The following is a 21,877-nucleotide window of genomic DNA, read 5'->3' on the forward strand; positions in this document are numbered from 1 at the left end:
ACAGGCAAGACTTAGAATAAGCAATCCTTATAGGACAGACAGCTAATATGCAACAGCTCCAGACACTGTAGAGACTGAAAAGTGGTGCTGGAAAATTATTTAAAGGTATCTTCCCACAAATTTAACATGCGGGAGGAAAAAAGCCAGCACCAATCCTCTAGTCGCCTCCGCAGCTCTCCTCAGAGCAGCATAAACCAGCAGTGGTCCATGGACCGGTCCTTCTTGAGAACTTCCAACCCAGCAATTACCGCACCGTGCTGTGATGTTCTGCCTGCTTCAAACCAAGGGGGCTTCCTGCCGTTTGCTCTCCTGACCCGAACAAAATCCAGCAACATCAGTTTCCCTCCAATTTGGTTACTTTCATTCTGAACACAGCTGGCTGCCCAACAACATAGCATGCTTCAGCCAGCCAGTCCTCCTTCCCAAGTGTGGTTGTTGGGGTTTTTTGGGTTGGTTTGTTTTTGTTTTTGTTTTTTTTTTTTTTTTTTTAAAGACACAGATATCAACTTTATTGTATTTTGTATCTTATTTGCTAGACATAATTTGAATTTTGAACCAACTGAAATCAAACTCCTTAACTGTCCCTGCCAGTTAGGAAAACTGTTACAAGTTTGTTCTCAAATACTGAGATAGTTTAAGCCCAAACTCTGGTCTATTTTAGAAAAAGGATTGAGGTAACTTAGAAATTTAATTTAAAATCAATCAGGAAAGAAGGGGACTCAGAATGAAGATGTTTTCCCATGCCGGAAAACCTTGTGCATTTCAAGAACTCTCTGCCATGGCATAAAATGAAGTGCTTCACCAGAAACAAGGAAGGAAATAGATTCTTCTGCTGCAAAATAGCCAAAAGCCAAGGAAGCTGACAGCAATGCAATTCAAACTAAGGCTTTCAAATCAAATTCCTAGCCACGGACTTGTTTGCTCTTTTCACGGAGTCATCTCACCTTGCATAAATACATTTCCCTGAGCCCAGAGCAATGAACTGCGTAAATCAGCAGCGCTGGGGTACTCGATAGGACTGACTAGACACACACTATCACACCATGTGATCAGTGCGCCCATTTCCAACAAAAAACCAACCAGCCATAAAATTCCCAACTGTTCCCATTATATCACCTAGCTGGAAGCATCTTTTTGAGTCCAAATGTTCGTCAATCACACCACCATCAGGAGTCCACAAGAAAATGATTTCAAGCCTCAGCCTACAGTTCTACCCTGATCATAAAACACTCCAAAAGCTTTTTTTTCCCCATTTACTCATGCACAGCTACAGAGAAAAAGAAAATCAACTCAAAGCTAGCAGTGTCCAAGAGGGAGTTCTGCACCAGACAAAGCTCAGAGGTCAGGAGCGTTCACCCAAATGCTCTACAGAGCATTGAGGCAGAAGGTTCGTTTCATTCCTTACCTCCCTGCTCCCCCACAGCAGCCTTCCCCCTTTCTCTCCTGTTCCCCTTCAAGTTACGCAGTTTATTTCTTCTGCAAGATCTAACTTGGTGAGAGTTTCGGCAGTTCTCCCTTCATCCCTGAACTTCCTGACCCGTAAGATACAGCCTGCTTGGCTTATCGGTATTTATTTCCCACCCACCCCCATTCCTTGCAGGCTTATTTTTAAGTTCTTTCTAGAGCTAGCTGTCCCAAATTTTTCAGAAAATGGTATTCTATCAGCATTTTTGAGTTGGAAAAAACAAAACCAAAAATGCAGCAAAAATGAACACCACCACCACCCCCCTGTCCCGAACTTTCTAGTCTAGCAGATTTTCCTACCCAGTTAGCTCTGCCTCACGAACCCTGCAGCAATGTACACACTCCACCTCGGCTTGCTCTTACAAACAACTCTTTGTAATAGTGTTGGCACCTAATGGAGGTAACTTCCATCTTTCAGGAAAAGCCCTGTTCCTATGAACTCTCCAAGCTAGCAGCCTTCCCTCCTTTCTCTCCTCTCTCTCTTGAAAATATCCTTCTTACAGTAAAAAAGGTGCATCAGAGATGTTTTCATCTCATCATGCCCCTCTCGCCAGGATGCAGAACTCTGCTAAGATTGCCTGAGCCCCCACATCTTTGAGCACCTTCCCCAGCACAGAATAGTTGCTTTTGGTTCACTCCAGTGGGAATCTTGCAGCATCATTTCTCCTAAAAGACAGCACATACCTTCCCAGTCCTTCAGGCTCCTTTCCAGTGCCACATCCACATTTCCGATCTGCAGTCCTGGCAGACAGTGCATCTGTTGAATCTGCTGTGGGCCTGTTGATTCTTAATGAGCAGTCTCCAGGCACGCTTACCTCTCACTGATGTTGCTGTAAATCCATAGTCCTTTCCTCTAGCTTTTGCATTACCAATTATAGCAATGAATAATTTCAGGTAGAAATTAAAAGGCTCATTGCCAAGAGATCAGTCAGGCTGAGAAACAGCTTCTCGGCATAAGCAGTGAAGGCAAACCTTATTTTTTTGTTCCTTTTTCAACGCCACTTCCTATATTTATGGAAGTGATGATGTGACATACTGTGTGGGATAGCAATGCACTGGAGTTGATGACCTCGGTGATTCCCTTCTGCCCTGCTGACCTCATGTGAATATTGTAGACGAGCATAAGTTCCTCCCCTCCCTTCCTTGCATGCACCCTGAGGTATTTGTATAGCAGTCACAACCCCTCCAGCCTTCATTTCACCAGATTGACCAAGCCTAGCCCTTCTCATCTCCTGTTCCCAATCACTTGGGGTACCACTTGCTCCCTAACATGGAAGCGAGGTGATCTTACACAAAGGAAAAACTTCCCATCACTGGTGTGAGGAACTTCTGGGGTCATCCTTCTGCACCCAGGGACAGCAAGCAGGGTTTAAAGGAGTATCCTTCAAGAACATGTTCTGTGAATTGAGGGAAAGTCTTTGTTTCACAATACGAAAGAGCATCCCATAACAGTGCTACCCAGAAATTCCCCATTTCCTGCCTCCACAGACTTTTAAGTGTGGCTAGAATGGAAATAGTCTGAATTATGTAGGTTAAAAGCTCAGACACATACAAAACATCTATTTGAGAAAGATTCAATTCCATAGAAATGCAGGCATGGAAGAGCAGAACCCAGATCACTGATTAATAAGAGTGAAAAAGAAAAGTTCAAGAGAAATTTCTCACAATTCCCACCCCCCAACCACACCCAGTTATTAATAAAAGCTTTGCAATGATCAGTGAAGCATGTGGTAAACCTAAATTTCTGATCAATGTGCAAGAAAACAAAACTGAGATACAGAATCAAAGGATGGTACAATCGATATTCTTATCCTGTCAGGTGAGAAGGAAATAGGTTGGGGTTTTGCTTGGGGCTCAGCAGCAGCAGGCAGCCCACGCGGCCTCCAGGAGCAAACGTGCCTCAGTGTCCTGCTATTGTTCTGTCTGTGTTGGCAAAGATCTGGTGGCAAGGACCAGAGGAGGCCAGGAGGTACCACCAGGACACACAGCACTGAAATGGAAATGGGGGAGAGCGTGCATCAAAAGTTCCACTGATCTCCAAGGAGAACAGAGAGCTACTATTGCAGAAAAGCCTGTCAACACATACTTAATTTAGTACAAGAATCACATAACCAAGTGTAAAAATCTTCAAATGTCATTTATTAAGACATTCAGCTATGTCTGTCAGTCTACATCCAAATTTACTACTAAAAATAAAATAGTATCACATTTCACATTAGGAATACCGACTTTGAAAAACACTTGAGTCAAGCCTATCGTATAAATAAGTGACTAATTTCTCTTCATATCAAAATTCACATAAAAAAATTGCCTGCCCCCTACTCCCACCTATTTCCCCACCCCAGTCCCTAGTTCTACTTGAAGCCATGATGCATGTAAAAATTTAAGTATGGACATGTCCTTGTCAAAGAAAAAAGGTGCAAACCTATTAACAGCTTTAAAAGTGGCATTTGCGGAGTCTGATCATACACAATAATGTACTCATTCCCAAAGTGCAAATATCGCCAGAGTTTAATACTGTTTTAATTCAGCTGCAAGAATTAAACATTACACAGCACAGTACTGCAAGGCCTCTATCTGTGCCCTAAAACTCATCCCACTTTCCTCCTGCACATGGTAGCCGAAGTCAAAGTGTTCATTAGAGCTTTAGTTTACTTCATGCAGCCCAGCCTGTGCCCATTATTAGCAAAAGTTTCATATACATCAAAATATTGAAGACTCCGTCATAAAAGTCAAGAGTCACTATAGATTACATGAATTCAAATGCAATTGCCCCACCAAGAACACCCAAAGCATACACATGACGTATTAAGAGTGCTTCCATCTTCTAGTACAATCACTGCTGTTATATCTTTGATTTTTGCTTACGTGCCATAAAAAATTTGTCAGCAACCAAAGCTGCACCTCAGAGACTAACAACTCGCTGCATTTAACGCCTCTCAGGTACCCTGGGACATGGCTGTGTGCGATACCTTCTTCCTGACCAAAACAAAAGCTAGCGTTCTCTCTGTCTGTCTACAACCTCTCACAGACCTCTCGTTCCTCTTATCCCTCACCTACGTCTTGAAAACACTCTTTCACTGCAATTTATTTCCAGACGTCCTTCCTATGCCCACAGTTCAGAGAGCTTCTGGAGTCATTTCTACTACATCTCACTGGAGTTACCACTACCAAGCAGCCCATAAAAATCAGCATGGGAGATTACATTTTGACCAGCATTAATAGCTAAACTTCTTTCACAGCTGTGGAAGGATAGGTTTTCTTCTGAGTCAAAGTTGGATCTCTGAAATGTGTTTGTTCCTGTGTCATGCTTTGTCACCTTAGAGCTGGACACAAACCCTTGGGTCTCGAGCGGGGCACCCCTCTGGGGCTGCAATTAGTTCTGCAGCACAAGCTGCTCCCTGGCTGGCCTCACACGGGCTCGTGCCGCTGTCCATGCTTTGAGACCCCTCCGTCTCAGCAGAGGCCTCCAGGCTGTCCTGTCCATCAGCAACCTGTCCACTGCTCTTGCTAGGGCTGTCTTTCATACTGGGCCCACTGTCACGTTCAACACCAGGGGGCTCAGCTGCATCTCCAGGTCTGGTATTTTGCTCTGCACCAGGATTTGGCTGTTGAACTGGCTCTGGTCCCAGTCCCGGTAGCTGTGAAGGGCTCTTAAGTTGGCAGTGGCACAGAGGGCAGGTTTCTTGCACATACAGCCATTTCTTAAGACAACCCGCATGAAAAAAATGGCTACATGGTGTGATTACAGCAGTTTTCATATCCTGAAAGACACGAAAAAAAAGAGAAAGATCATATTATTTGTAATTCCATTCCTCTCCTCTCACTCCATACATCTAATGGGTCCACTAGCCACGCAGGAGACAGAAGCAGACAAGTCAGAGAATGATCCTTCCTTCGTACCAACAAGCCTCCACATTCAAATACAGACAGAATTCAAACACAGGCCAGGTCTGGCTGTTTATATCACAGGGATTAGAAATTAGGCAAAAAGCTTTGTTTATAAGGATTACACTTAAATAAAAGCTTCTGTAGGATAAGAGTCACAGGATTAGTTGGCTTAAGAAACAATTGTGCAAGTCAAAAACAGCACTTACAGATACAACATGTAACAGCAAACCAGAAATGAAGTAACACCCTAACTCTGTCAGCTGAGACCCACATATTACCAGTCTGGTGTTTCAAACACTGTCATTCAACCTGGCACTGGTAGTTTTACTCTTCAAAGAATTTGTATCAAGTTTGGAGTCAACCCAATTGCACTCCAGCTGCACACTACTAACCTTAGGGTGGTTCTTTCGCTGTCATGCACAACTACAATTTCTATCCAAGAGAAAGAGACTTCGGAGCTAGAGGTATGATAAAGGTATTACTTTCAGCATTAATTTCTAAGGTCCCTACATCTGCTGGCTTACATCAGGAAGACCCTTAATCTTTTGATAATTAGGTTTCTGTTATAAAACTGACATTGCACATGAAGTGGAAGTAGCGATGTCTGTAGAGACTGAGCTGCTTCTGCGGAATAATAACAAATCAGCTACTGAGTACACGTTGTCTTTCAGTAACAAAATCTTCCACTAATGAAGAAAGGGTACATTTGCTGTTACTATTGAGACCAGCTCAACCCAAACATGAGAGGTTTCAAAGAAGCTCAAGGACACAGTTTGTTGTGTAACTGGAGAAAAAAGAATGGAAGTTTAAACACATCCCAACTATCTCTTTATTAATAAAAACTATCTCGGTGACAGCACTCCAAATCAATTTACACAAAGCAGAAAACTGGGTAATTCAAGTAACTTACTGAGCACAGTATTACTCACTAAATATAATTCAAGTAACTTATTTTACTAGTTGCAGACTGAACTTGACAGTGTAGTGGTATTTCAATTCAAGTCAACCTTTTGACGCTTCCATTCTTACCTGGTAGCAGATGGCACAGATATCATTGTGTTGCTCCAACTGCTCTTTTGTGGCAACGGGCAGTGATTTTATCTTGTTCACAGCGTCTCTGCGAAGAAGGAAACTTTTCCACCCCAGCTGGGCCCGCAACCACACGTTGTAATAGGAGTGAATGAAGATGATCACAGAACCCATCACAGTCCATTCACCAAAGATCGTTTCCGAGACACCGTATGCCACCACACAGAGAGCGACGAGGAATTCCAGCAGCCGGTACGTGCCATTTACATAATAAATCACATCATCCATATTTTCTACTGGTTCTTTTCTGAACTCCTCCACCATAAACAAAACATAAATGAAGAGTGTCCCAAGCACCTGCAACACAGTGCAAGACCATGAGCTCACCGTTCAATTCTGAACTGTAGCTTAAGTCATTCAGCATTGTCCATCGAGCTCTGTACACACCACGCTCCCGAATCAGACAGAGGGCAGGCAAGCCTCAAAGTAGTAAAATTGTCGCTGAACTTCAAGACAAATCAAAGTCACTCTTTCTTGCAAAGCATTTAAGCTTGTTCCCAAGTACTTCCCCTTCTGTACTTTCCCGAGTGCAGAACATAGCTGAGTTGATTAAACAAAAGTGCTGAGCATCATGAGGGGTGATTTTATAAATTTAATAATAAAAAACCCAAGTTATAACAAATACTCATAGTACAAAACATTTCCTGTATTTACACTACTGTGTTTTGAACTTCAAATTGCTTTCAAAGAGCCATAGCTAAGTAACAATATATAAATGAGTACTCTGGAAAAAAACTTTTTACTAAGATAGTTATGCCCTCAAAAGCCTTCTGGCTTTACAATTTGAAATAGAATTCCATTCACCTATGTTCTCAGCCCACCCCTAAGAGCTCCTTAGCCTTAGATACAGGCTAAAGAAAGAGATTTGATATCATATCTTGTACTTCTGCCCTTCTATCATCCCTGTTCTTTTCTCATCATGTATTTCCGCCCCTAGAGTAACAGGATCACAGTTAATACAGGGCTTCACAGTTACTACAGGGCTAACGTTCTTACCTGAAGAGAGGTTAGAATACTGCTGGAGATAATGATCAACAGCCAGAAATCCATGTGGAAAAATTGACAAATCATGTAGGCCATGTATGCGGGGAACACGAGTAAGAACAAACAGAGGCTGACTGCTCGGAAGTGCTTCCAGAGACTCCTGCAAACAACACAATAGGTTTTTATTTTTTAAGTCAGTTTTGAGTGTCAGAATAAGAATTGGCTGACTGCTGGATGTAGCCATGTTAGATGTTTGCTCAAGGCTTTAACTTGTTGAAGGGAGTTTCTCTTTTACTTGGGCACAGTCTCATTCCCAGCATGCATACCTACAACACACACAGCATGAAAAGTTCGCTCTCATCTGACCTTTGCTGTTTTCAATACAAAGACAAAGATTATGGGCAAAAATTCACCTACATTAATTGTCATAATGGGTCAAGTCAGTGGTTAGACAAATTAAGTACCCGAGATATGAATATTTCAGATGAAAGTCCATTAAAATAAAGAAAATTATTAAACATGCATGTAACTGTACACTTTTCTATATAAACAGAGTTCTCCCAGATTATATACTTATTTCAACTCTTCTATGTCTTTTTGCTAATATGCATGGGGCAAAGGTATTTCCTTTCATCACCAGATTTAACCCTGCTGCCTTTAGAAGCATATTCCCCAATTCAGGGATCACAAAAGAAGAAATGTAGCAGGACTTGAACATTCATCTCTGCCAGTCCTTACTCTGCTCCTATCAGTTACTTCTTCCTAATCTCCTCCCCAACCTAAACACACCATCAATCTTTTCACACCCACCCATTTGTGAAGGCTTTCAGAATATCTCCAGTAATTTACTATACTACCTTTACATGTTCCTCAAGTTGTATTTTAACCTCATTTAGCTGTGGAAATGATCTACAGAAAAAGTGGAAGTATTGGGGGGACAGGACAGCAGCAGAAACTGGCTAATTTAATAGAGTCTGAAGAAACACCAGAACTGCAGACCTCACAGTAGCATTCTGTGTCTGGGGTGAGGGAGAAAGGGGGAGCTAAAGGGGAATTTAATCCTGATCCTTGTTGATTTAGAACTGCCTGGGAGATTTGGCAGAAGAAAGTTAAAACTCGCTATCACCACAGACTGCTTGTTTAAGCTGGGCAGATGCTCATATCCTGGCTGTACTCCCTTTCCCTCTGTTACTATATTTGAAGTTAACATTGCTGCAGGCAGAACATGCCGGCTACAAGTAGCCTTGAAGCTAAACAAATTCTCTACACATAAATAAACCTTCTCTTTTATTTCTTCACTTACAGGTTACAGAAAGGGAAAAGACACAAACAATTAACAAAGATACAAACAGATTAATACAAGACACCAAATACCAATACAGCTCTTCAAAACACAAATTAAACTTAACAACCATCCCACATGATCAGAACATCTGGTACACTAATGCAAGCCTTCCATCTCCTATGTTCTGCCAATAAACCCTATCATTTTGGGATCACAGCCTCACAAAAAAATAGGTTTTACAATATCTAACACAAAGTCACTCCCAGAAACTTCCCATCCTCAAGAGCTGTCTGAGACCACTACATTAGAGGGAAACCTACCCAGCTGCAGAGGAGGTTAAGCAAAACCATTCTGCAAATCCACACAATGGAGTGTGGGTGGGGAGAGCACAGGCACTGGAGTCCTGGATTTGCTTAACTGAGACCACAGTGCACTGACACTCTTGCTAGGGAGAAGAACCACTGAACAGCGTAATACTCGAGTGGGCAGCCAGCAGCTGCAGAAGAGCATGGTCTTGCACAGGCTGGATGGACGCAGTCCTGAGCAGGAGCAGGTGACCAAAGTCACCCTTGTTTGCCAGCATACAGCATGGTGAAAAGTAGTACTGTGTGCCCTTGAGAGAGTAGGATAGAGAGGGGGAAAACGAGAGAATTTAGACTAGAAAAGAAATCTGCATACAGAAAAGACAGGGTAACTTTACAAGCTACTAAAAATCCAAATCAGGCCATCAATTACTAGTTTATCACCTCCTAAAACATCATTGAGTAACTTTCAGTTTAGGAAACCAGTCTCTTACTTGTCCCTTGAGGCTCCCAATGCCAAGACAATGGGATCAGCAATTTCCAGCATGGACTGAAGGATGGATGCCACCACAATGAAAAGAATAATACTGAGCAGGAACGCCCGATGCACAACTTGGAGCTCAATCAAACCTGTCTGCACAGCCAGGATCAGGAGTGTGACTCCTTCAGTCATTCCCCTGCAGATCAACACAGTCAAAAGAACAAACAATCACATCTTTCTGTGTGTCGATGTTGGTTCAAAAATACATCTAGAAGCACCAGGAAATAAGCTGTCTGTTTCTGCCACAACCCTTCAAATGTCACTGGTTTTAGCTTTTACTCATGTCCCTGCTAAGGTTTTAACCAGAGAGGAGTGAAGTGATGGGGGTTAGGAACTAGCAGATTTCGGAACCCTGACCCTGACTAGCAGCATCTGGGCTATATCCAGCCCAGCAGACGCCACCCAATGACAGAGTTCCCCACCAGCACAGAGCATTTTAAGGACCCAGGTTGTGTCTTAAGAGGAGGAACCCACCAGCCTCAGTGTTGCCTACACAAACCCAAAGCAGCCCTGCTATGTCTACACCTGGGCACCAGTCACCCTCATTCCTAGATCACCATGAAGATCCTCTCCACCTGCTGTATTTCCCCATCACCACCCTCCAGTCTGTCCTTTGGCCCCGGGGAAACATCCTTGACTCAACACCCCCCCTGGTGCCCAATTTAGGCAAATCAGCAATTTTTCAGTTTATTCTCTCTGTACCTATACCAAATAAGCTGTCCGCTTCTTTTTGGCTTGGAACCTCAGACTGAATTTCGTATCTCCAAGGACCACGATTTAGCACCAGTATTTGACGCAGTTGAAGTACAGATCACCCAGAACTGCATGCTTCCCAAAAGATGCTTTTATGTAGACTACTCCTGGGCAACCCTGATTTATACCATTTTTGCTTCCACATCTTGGAATCCAAAATGTAAAACATTCTTTTGTATATGGTCTGGACTTTCTGTAGAGTTAAGGGCTGGAATAACTGAGAAAGGTAGTGTCATACGTAGGATCCCAATTTCGTATCAGACAAGTTGGGACAAGCATTAAGAAAAGGCAGTTTCTGTATTTTGGCTATTTCCCATAGTAATTTACAGGCAATCCATTCAATGCTGTGTTTTAAGCCTCATAGAATAGTAATGTTTCACACATGACTACAGGGTAAATAAGGAAATGGAAGTATGAAGTGTTTATATTATCCAAGCATGTGAAAATTTTCCAGTGACTCATGAAAATGAAAGCACTAAGACAATCAAACTCTGCAATTACAAATCCCAACTAACAGCCCTGAATTTGTTACAGAAATGAGCCATCTCCCAAGAAGTCTGTGACAAGCTGTATTTTCACCTCAAATCCTCCCAGTGAACACACAGACTAGCATACAAAAAGCCTGTCAAGGATATCCAGGAGTTCGTAAGTTAAAAAATTGCAATGCAACCTGTACATTTCTATATAAATCCTTTTTTGTCTGCTTCTTTTTAGACTCTAGGCACAACAAGGCACTTACCTGTTCATAGCAGGATCATTCATGAATGCTCGGTAACCCTGCAAGTAAAACTTGCAGAGAGTCAGAACTCCCAAAGCAACGAAAGAGACTGTGAAGACCAAGCCCAGCAGTGAGTATGGAGTGCTACAGCATTCGGCAATACTGGAAGGAGACAGGGGAAAAGAAACAAAAAGAAAAGGTCCATCAATTAAAAGCAATGTGGTGAGCTCTCCCCTTGTCCTGTTAATTGTGCAAGTTGGTTTTAAAGCAAAATTGGATTGGTTTAATGAAAATATTAAAAGCTCTACACCGCCATGAAATCCTCCTATAAAAAGATGAGACGTATTCTGTTACTTGTCTCCAAGACACAACTTCATCTCAGCTCCCTAGTTAATGCTGCCGTCAGGCTGGAGCTCGGGCCGTGCTATGGTATTTCTCTGGTCCCTCTCCAGCGCTGTGCCACACGGTGGCACTGTCCTGCTTGCGTAGGGTTTTCATAACCACAAGTCAATTTGACAGCCACAATACACCCAGAAATTCAGCCAGCTACCAGAAACACAGAGTTAAAGCAGATGGATTCACTAAGGCACTTTCCACTCATATCCACAATCGTACAAACAAACATCAAACTGATAAATACTACTGGGAGACTGGGAGCTTTTTGGTAGCATTCACATCAGGTTCAGGTAGGCAACACCTGTCTTTCAAACGGCTGAGCCAGAAGCAGCAAAATAAGACAGTGAAGAACATTCTTCCTCAGCAGGCTTCTTCCTCTCTTTTGCTACAGCAGTGAAGTCCCAAAGATTGAGACCCCAGAATACATTTGACAATGCTGAGAACAGCTGCATAACTTGACCTCCCTCACCTCAGGGCTGCTCTTCTGCTGATCCTGGCACTGCAATATTTGGAGCAGCCTAAGCCTCAGAGCGTACTTCGGCTTCTGAAACATGACGCTGCCAGAACAAGGGGAATGCAGTGCGGTGCACCGTATGCCCCAACACTACGTAAAGAACCAGCTGTCAGCCAGGGATTACACATCTGGAAATGCTCACATACATAATCCAAGGTAATACATTGACACCCCCATTCATTTAAAAAGAAAAAAAATCTTTGCTTGTTCACCAGGACAGTAGTCTTGTAAGAGAAATTATGGTGGTCAAAAACATGTCATGCTAATTAACCAACTGAAGAGTGAACTAGTCCAGCACTCTGACAAGACAAAAGAGTTTTGAGAAAGCATATGCTTCAAAAATAAACAAAGCTTGTCCAAGAGACATTTACTTTGTCTCTTTTAATGACTACTTTAACCGGAAATCTCCTTTGAAAGCAATTCACAGCAGAAAATTTTGATGTGTTTACATAAACTATTTGCAGTGCTTCTGGTAAGCCTTCAAATTCTGCCTGTTTACCAAGCCGAGCAGGGCTGAAAAAGCTTTTAAATGTTCCTGCTGGTCAAGGTAGTGAGAAACGCAGTATTTAAAGCAGCTATTTCTGTAGGATATTTGAGGAACTTGGAACAAATTATCAGAAATCAAGAATCCTGGCTTTTCTGCCTGATGCCAAATCCTTTTTTGTCAGAGTAATTTTAGTACCCTTATTAAACTTATTTTCAGATGATCTACTATGCAAGGGTCCTAGAGGAGCTTAAGAGCTCAAAGAGAAGTCTGGGGAGCTTTCAGTGTTATGTTTATGTGTCAAGCACAAGTTTATAAATTGTCCCAAAGAGCTGAACTCTTCAAGGCTTCTCAAAAATCACAGCAGTTACATACCCATGGAAAAGATTTTGAGAGGAACAAGGACAATGAAAGGTACAGAAGAGTTTTTAAACAGCAAACATGCAAGCAAAAGCTTTCCAGTCTGGGAAGAACAGACCTACGCTACTCGCAATTTTAAAGAAAAGAACGGAACTGTGTGGTCTTTCCCCCCCTGCCAATACATGAATTGAGGGGCACTGAATGAAACTATATGGATTCAAACAATCAAAATGGATTTTTCATCATACAGACCAAGTTGAGCCATGAAACACCTTGCCTCAGGATCTTTCAAATGACACAAGTGTACACAGGTCCAAGGGCAGAAAGAACAAGTTAATGGAAGAGAAGTCTTTTGGGTGTTACTCAACACATATTAACCATATCCAGCTAATGCAGCCTGACAGCTGAAATTGGATGCGGGATTGGAAGGGTACTAGGAAGCGTCCTTTCTGTCATATTATCAGTAGGTATCTTTCCAGGTACTTGTTTACAGCCACTGCTGGAAACTGGATCCTAGGCTAGATCAGTATTTGGTCTGACCCAGTACAGACACTCTGAGGTTCTTATGAAAATCAGACACAGCTATTCTGCACACCCCAAGTGCTGTCAGCTGAATTCCAGCTACACTGTTTTAAGCAATCATTACACTTAAAGGGCACAGATGCAGAATTCGCTCACTTTCATGGAAGAGCACACCTTTTCTTCCATTTTGTTAAACAGCCACCGCTCCATTATTAACTGGCCTGACAAGGTATACCTGAGTTTGTGTTTTTAAGATGAGTAAGTGTTTATAATTTTTCTACTGTGACAGAGCTGAGAACACTGAGAACATTTGCATAGTTTTTCTGTTCTTTTCCAACTGCAAGGAGAACTTCACAGAGATCAATTGGTATTCATTCTCTCATAGATCAAGCCAATGCAAATCTGCAAAGTAAGTTCTCTGTTTTGCCATGAACAGAAGTCTAACAATTTGGTGCAGGAATAAACTCAACTTATTTACAAGGAAAAGGATTGCTTCCCCCATCTCTGCTAATTGCTAAATGCAGTACTCTATTGAAACAAAACTAAAATTGCAGCAGAGATGAACAGGAGGAAAAACTTCAGACACCAATGGTTTAGTTAACAACCAGGTAACATAGTCAGTGCTTTTACATAATGCAGTGTGACACTGTAAGCAATTTTAATACTACATGCAATAAAATCCCTAGGATTTCTCCTTAATGATAATGAATTTTGACAGCTTACACTATGGCACAGATAGATACACACACACAGAGGCAAGAAACAGCTAAGCAATTGGAAAGTCTGATTGGAAAACTGTAGTGATGAGCAAGTTACTCAAAGAAGTTGCTACCCAAACATGGTCTCTAAAGAGTATGTCTTATGTTACCTGTGTGTTTAGACAACTATTACCTCTTTTCTCCCCACTCCAGTATTACACTATCTAATTTGCCTAACCCACCTTCTGCAACACACCCAGTTCTTCCCTGCCCTAAGCTCCCGCTCCCTTTTGCATGCTGTAATTTCTAGTTAAACAACAGCCAACAAAGGCACCTAAGTTCCAGCCAGAAGAATCCCTCAAATGCTGCCTTTCTCTCAATAACAGCACTAACCACGTGTCCTGGTTTTGGCTGGGATAGAGTTAATTTTCTTCCTAGTAGCTGGTATAGTGCTGTGTTTTGGATTTGGTACAAGAATAATGTTGATAGCAACAACCAAAACATCAGTGTGTTAAGTAGTGCTTACACTAAATCAAGGACTTCTCAGCTTCTCATGCTCTACCAACTGAGAAGGCTGGAGATACACAAGAAGCTGGGAGGGGGCACAGCCAGGACAGCTGACCCAAACTGGCCAAAGGGATATTCCATACGCCATGCTCAGTATATAAACTAGGGGAAAGCTGGCTGGGGGGCCGCTGCTAGGGACCGGCTGGGCATTGGTTGGCGGGTGGTAAGCAACTGCATCGTGCATCACTTGCTTTGTATATTCTTTTTTTATTATTATTATTATTGCTATTTTATTTTATTTCATTTCAATTATTAAACTGTTCTTATCTCAACCCACGAGTTTTCTCACTTTTACTCTTCTGATTCTCTCCCCCATTCCACTGGGGGGGGAAGGGGGAGAAGCGAGTGAGCGGCTGTGTAGTGCTTAGTCGCCAACTGGGGTTAAACCACGACACACAGGCCTCTCTCCTTTATCTTACAACCAGTTTTTAGGAAGCTTTTAGGAATTTGGTATCTTTAAGACCTTTACACCTCTGCCAAATTAACTACTGGGCTCAAAAGTTACTTCGGGAGTTGGGTACTTCGGCTGCTTGGATGAACTTAAGAATGTGTCCCACACCAGACTGATGAATCAAGACATACAAGGCTCAGAAAGCAACACAATCATGAGTAAGATATCAGTTGGACTGAACTTCAGCTGAAATATCTCAGACTTAAAACCAATTTGTATACTGAAAACAACTTCCAGACCAAGGCTCTAATTATAGCTATTCCCTCATCAAAAGAATATTTTGCTTTCTTTGGGAACTCTCCCACAGTTCTACTAATGCTGTCTGTTCTGAATGGGATCCATGCCTCTGAAGGACAAGCTTAACACGGTTTACATACAAGGTCACTGCAATAAGGACAAATATTTGTTGGGTATCCAAATGCAATATAGCCAATCTACATATCTAGTCTCTAAAAGAGCATAAACATTCATTTCAGAAGATAGTCAAAACAGAAAACTGATTATTTGCAGGCTAGTTAATTACCTTGTCAAGAAGAGGAAGAGGAGCCTCTCTCTTGAGGCAGGCTGGTCCCGTGTACTGAAATAGGAATAGATCTGAAGAGCAAATAAGACAAGCCAAAACACCATGAAAAGAACTGGGACGACCAGCTGGTTCCACAGAGACATCCCCAAAGCCAGGAGACCATACACCTCCACCACCTGGGCAAGACAGAAAAATGCAGTTTGTTACTGGTTCACAGCACCCGTGATTTGATAACAAAAGGCTAGTCAACAATACAGCCACAAGGAAGCTAAGGATAATTCACATGGCATTAGTCATCCCAACGGAAAAGAGGAGGTACATCAAACTGCAGTCTGACAAAGGGAGAACCCAGGTTCAGCAGTGACATATTACCACTGTCTGTCTTGAAGTAGGGAGAAGTACCTGACTGTGCAGCAAACTATCAGGCCAGCTGAATGCCCCTTCCTATGAAAAACTGGCTCGGAGCTGCTGACTGCAGCCAGCTCACAGCCAGAGGAGCGAGGGAGGACATGTGCCTCCAGTTCACGCATAACCCTCTCAGGCCTTTTTGCCCAGCTTAAGTCACAGCAATGTTGTTTTCTCTGTAGCTACTGCCAGGTCACTGCACACACTAGATACTGAAATATGAGCCACATCATTTCAGCATAGTAAAACTGCTTTGCTGACCTGTTTTTAAGGAAAAACTTAATACCTCAGACATTTTATATTTAAGTATCTCAAAAAACAACACGTACCAGACTTCTGACCGCTCTAATCCACCAAGTGTTTTGAAATTCATGTTTAAGCATTATTTCAGAAGACTCTGAAGCTCAAATTACTTTTGTATTGCAACGACTAAGTTACAATGCAGTCATTTCCAAGAAGCTGGAACTTCATATAACTGGACTTAATACAAAAGGTCAAAAGGAGATCACTCATAACTACTATTTTCTCATCATCTGCTTCCCAGGATGACACACAATCCATAATGGCTAGCAAATTTTAGCAAACGCTAAAAAAGCTGCCTACTTAGTCTGTCATGACAAGCATGAGGGATGTTACGTTCATGAGACCTGCTGCAGAACGTACTGTCGCTGATCGGCAAGCAACATGCTGCTGGCAGGCACACGGTGCCAAGCTCCCTTTTAACACAGACTTGTGAAGGAAGTGCATCTGCCCTCAGGAGACTCCCTTGGCCTCTCCCTTGGCCCGGGACCAATGCAAGCAATCCTATGCAGCTCCTGGCAGAGTACTCGACCACATCGGAAAAGGGTCATGCTACGCTCATAATGTAGATTCATAACCGTGAGGTATTTCTGGCATCTTCTGCTGCAAGTAGGCAGCCAAGGTTCTGGACCGGCTTTTAAATTATACCATTAGCTACAGTTTGAAACACACACACAAAAATCTGCTTCAGTCCACCTGGTAGGGCTGTCTCCCCTACGGTGCTGCATTCAGGAAACACTTCTGGTGTTTAACATCCCAATATTCACTAAGTTTTGCCACTGATATCAAAACAGCAATCAAATTCAGCCTAAAATAGTAGTAAACTCACAAACACCAGGACGAAGGCATTACTGAAAACTAACAACTGCACAAAGTTATAGCGATGGAAATACAAGTAGGAAAACATTCAAGACAAAACAACAATATTCTCCTCTGGAATAAGCATACTAAGCTTGATTTGTAGTGGAGTTGCAACCAGTTATACGAACACACTATAAGCCACTGTTTTTTTCTGTTCTGTTTCAGGAACATAGGCAAAGAGCAGCAAGCTCTTTAAAAACAAAAATCCTGTTTTCCTATATTTTCAATACAATGCAAAAACCACTCACACACAGTGTCCAAAGGCCACGTACAAGGAATACTTCTTCCTCCTGATTACAACACCGTAATACAGCCTGGCAGATTTGAAATACTGGGGGGGAGGGGGAAGAGACAAGCAATCCTAGAGATGAGGAGACTTGTGTAACAGCTATATTTAGAATATATAATATTATATATAACAATTCTGACGGGGGGGGGGGGGGGGCCGCGGGAATTAGCAAGAAACAACTATCTCCCCCCTCACCCCGGAATGTATTTGCAATTAAAACACTCCTAAGATGCTGAAGTGTTTTAAACATAAGTGTCTAATAAAAAATAGATACACGACACTCAAATCCAAATCTGATCTGAATTTGACTTCAGGAAGCTAAACTCTGCATCCGTTCATACACGTGGAAAATGGAACTGCTGGTTCCAACCTGTTGCAAGTCTTCGAGCTGTACAAAGACGTGCAACCGTTTTACCCCAAATGTTACCACTCTAAGTAAACAATCAGCATGATTTTCCTATTCTCACTGGAAAACAAGGATATTGAAGCTTTGCCAGTTAGCTCCCAAATTACTTTTTAATCAGCAAATCTACAAGCTAGTTATGGACAAGATCAGACCATGCTAGGTGCTGTACAAACACAGAGGGATAATCCTGCTCCAAAGACCAATTACATACAAAATAAACAACCAGACAGTACTGATCACCATGTCAGGCTGAGACCTTGGCACACCAGACACCTACTGCTGCCAAGTTTTTGTTTGTGTATGACAGATATGACAGCAAAGAAGAGCTTTAAAAAGGCCTTTGAAAGAGCTTAACAAGTTAGTTTTCAGACTGCTTCTGGACTGAAAAGCAGAAGGCAGAAAACCCGTAGCTTGGTTTGAAAAAAATCCAGCGAGTGGTGAGAGCTGAAATAGCAAGTCAGTCAAAAGTTAAGCAAGCATCAATCTTTTTATATCGAAATATTATATATACATAGAAGGATGCATATACACATATATTTTATTTTTATATAAAACATGTGAGGTGTGATGTTTCTGTACCACTAACAAAGTGTCTTTTCAACTGAATATCTATCAGATGTCAAAGGGTTAACAAAATGCTTATATGTCAGATCAGTCTTCTCTGTTCCTGCTAACTCTTTTGTTAGAGGTCTCAGCAATGCTGCTGTTCTAAAGAAAATACTACAGACCTTTCAAATCACTGTCTGCAAGTTACAAATCACTGACTGTAAGTCAGCGATTATTACAGTCAAAATCAGCTTTAGTGTTACTCCCAATTTAACACTACTATAATTACAAATGCTTTTCATACAGAAGGCATTTCTTGAACAACTACTACAATTCATGCATGGGGATTACCTTGCTCACTTACGGAGGCTGTAAATAAATTCCATTTGCCACAATCTTGTCTTTTCACCTGGATTTGGGAAGCACTAAGCAAAGTCCAAGCAAAGTGGACATGCTCAGCTGACCAGCAATGTAATTCAGGCTAATATCTTAACTGCTCACCCATACAAATTAGAAGCTACCATAAATTAAAGAAAGAAGATGCTATGGATAGGAACACATTTGGTTTGCTAAGAAAGCATGAGTTAACACACACACACAGTTGCACAGAAAACAGCCAAAGTATTTTTTATTTCTTTCCTGCAAAAAAGGCTCAGGCCAAGGAAAATAAAATTGTTACGTTCGCTGTCTTACCTGGACAAGCTCTCTGTATGCAGATTTCGCCAAGTTATAGGGTACCAGAAGATTTGATGCCAGAAAGTAGAGAACTTCTAAACCAGTGAAAATCATGGCAAATTTGTTGATGACAACAATGGTTTCCAAAGGGACCAGGCAAAGTCGTGCCAGCAGAGGGAGCATGTGAGCAGAGAAAAGCCAGATCTGTTTTGTTTTCATGACGCAAGAGCAGAGCGTACATACCACCAGCTGACCTGAAAACGCGACACAGTATTTTATAATCAAGCTGATTATCCCCTTCAGGAAAAACGTATATTAATACATTATCTTTCCATAACACAGTTATCAACATCCAGCATATTATGACAGTTCTAACTAGGACATAATCTGTTATGAAACCAGGCTCCTCCGCGTCTTTTGCTGGGTCACAGAAGTTACCATTTTCCAGATTAGTGAGATGTAAACCCAGAACACATGCAGAATCATACTCAGATTAACATGAAGTTCCAGGAACAAATCATGCAGAGGATAACCCAACAAGTCATCCCTCTTCTTCCTTAACATCCTTTCCTTACACCCCATCAGTAGCTGGATACACAGCAGCAGCTTTTCTGAAGCCCAGCTATACTACTATTTCATCCCGATCTATGCAAAAAAAGTAATCAGGGGTCCCAAATGCCTTTTAAAGCAACAATATTTATACTGTCAAGAGGAATTACTGGCCAAGAACAGCAACAGAAGAACAGCCAGGTCAGCAGCTGAGACTTCAATAATTTCATAATGCCCTGAGGCAGTTGCTCAAAATTATCACTGAAGCTTGCAAGTGACAGATATTTAACAACTAAATTCTCTTTAACAGTTGGCAGGGACACAAGCACAAGCACATCTCTACCACCCACCCAGAGATTTGGGGAGTGGTATTTCTAGAGCAGACCACTCCAGTATAACTGCTCCCATTAGAATCACTGAAAGTTGTACCCTTTATCTCGGAGGAAATGGAATGGGGCGAAATGCACAATGCCTGGATAAGAACAATTCTCACTCATCATTTTGCAGTAAGGAAGAAGTTTATTGCGTATTATTTAAAAGCAGAACCTTGTTCACCATCTATGTTAGTTTAATCCGAAAACCGCAATACGTGGTACTGAACCCAAGTGCTTCTGCTCTGTTTTGGAGCTACCTCCACTAATGTCTGCATTTCACAACTCTTCCCAAAACCAGGAGTTACCCTTAGCAAAACACAGAGTAACAAAACCAAGGCTGTTAACATCTCTAGGTAAGTGCTAACTCCATGTGTTCACATAAGCTTACTGACCTTGTAAACCCTTCTGGATGGGCTGGGGAGGGAAGCTGCGAGAGGAGAAATAGCAGCACTAGGGTTTTGCTTTCATTCTGCCTAGCTTCCCTACCTAGGAAAGGACTTCTGCTTTCAAAATAACTGCAACTGAGCTGAAAGCAATCTCTAATCTCTACTGCTTAAGCATACAAAGTTCTTCCTCCTTCACACTGTCCTCGTTCAAGTTTAAGTCCTACTGTATAGATGTATTTACTAGATGTATTTTTGCATTAGCAGATATCTTTTCAGAACAAGCACCCTCAGAAAGACACTATTAGCATACTGGGTCTTACAAGCCTCAGAAGAAGTTACTCTACTCATCTTTTTAGAGGTCCAACAGACTCCAGCTCTGAAGCACTCTCCCTCTGCTTTGTTGTTCTCTGCCCACACACAGGTTGCTACAATCCTATTTAACACACCACCAGTGCACTGCTGTGCTGTAACGTTCACGAGCCTGGCACAGTCAGCTTGAGAGGATTTCTGCGACTCACGGTAACTAAGGCAACCCAGCTTCACACACAAAGGGATACAAATACCAGTATCCAATATGTTCTTCAGGATTTAGTAAGAGTGTCATCATCTGAAATAAAATATTGCGATGACATCACGTTAAACAATCCAGTGCTCTTTGGGATGACTCTGGAGCTCTCCAAACACAAAATAGGACCTCTGAGTCCAGTCTCATCTCATGCAATAGCAAAACCTGTTTTCCTCCAACAGTGATGTGCAGAGTATGCTGGTAATCCCTGCTAAACTCTCTGACCCTCCCACGTTTTTGATCTAAACACCTATCAAAAGTTAACTTGTCATGTGAAGGAGAGCTGTACACCATCAAAGGAAATACATGGAGCACTTTCTCTGGAGGCCCCGATCTCCTTCCTGAAGTCTGCACCTTGTCAATTCTCAACCCCTTCAGGAAGGGCCTGAAAACATCTCCAATGGACTTCTAGTGACTGGTACTTCCCACTTTAAACTGGGGTAGCAGCACCTTAGTTCAGGACAGACAACGTCTCTCTGCAGTAAATCACAGTTTCTCTCCAAGTGGGCCTGTGCACCATCAGTCATCACACATAACATAGCAGGATCAGTCAGAAGAAATTAGTTTGTTCCTCATATCAAATCGTAAAAAGATTTTAATACTCTAGCTATCTGCTGAGACTAGCAAATCCAGCTGAATGTTTCCACTCTGTAAACTTAAATGCCGTGGACTGAAAACTGCCAGAGACAGCTAATGAACCCGACAGCTCGAATCCTCCTGCAGGACACCAGGCTCCTCTGCTAGGGAATGAGGTAGTAAGGAAGTTGCCGTAAGTTCCTGCCCATTCTTTTCCCTTCCCAAAACCTCCACAAATACATTAAACATTGCTGACAGATAGCCAAAGCCTCCCAGCTTGTAAGCTAATGGAAAATGTGCAACAAGAAAGCCTATGCAGCACAGCCGCTGTTCAAGCCACTTTAAGTAGGGAACTGTCTTTATTTCATTTCCAATTTTAAAAAGCTGACGTTAACAAATTCCC

At 42.1% G+C, this 21,877-nt stretch overlaps 1 protein-coding gene across 5 annotated transcripts in view; it reads right to left on the reverse strand.

Annotated features, from left to right (window-relative positions):
• Positions 1–3,582: 3,582 nt before the first annotated feature.
• The window catches only part of RNF145 (ring finger protein 145), a 58,820-nt gene continuing 40,525 nt past the window's right edge, over positions 3,583–21,877 (reverse strand). For 4 of the 5 annotated variants that reach the window (XM_075164307.1, XM_075164306.1, XM_075164305.1 and 1 more), the window contains 7 exons: positions 19,043–19,278; positions 15,543–15,718; positions 11,049–11,189; positions 9,510–9,692; positions 7,441–7,588; positions 6,385–6,741; positions 3,583–5,228 (listed from right to left, as the gene is read on the reverse strand). In XM_075164307.1, coding sequence (XP_075020408.1) covers positions 4,785–5,228; positions 6,385–6,741; positions 7,441–7,588; positions 9,510–9,692; positions 11,049–11,189; positions 15,543–15,718; positions 19,043–19,278 — 1,685 coding nt within the window. In that variant the 3' untranslated portion in view covers positions 3,583–4,784. The remainder of the gene's footprint in view (positions 5,229–6,384; positions 6,742–7,440; positions 7,589–9,509; positions 9,693–11,048; positions 11,190–15,542; positions 15,719–19,042; positions 19,279–21,877) is intronic. The other variant, XM_075164308.1, reaches the window with a different exon arrangement.

The sequence above is a fragment of the Calonectris borealis genome, chromosome 15 (genome assembly GCF_964195595.1).
Source record: "Calonectris borealis chromosome 15, bCalBor7.hap1.2, whole genome shotgun sequence".
NCBI lineage: Eukaryota > Metazoa > Chordata > Aves > Procellariiformes > Procellariidae > Calonectris > Calonectris borealis.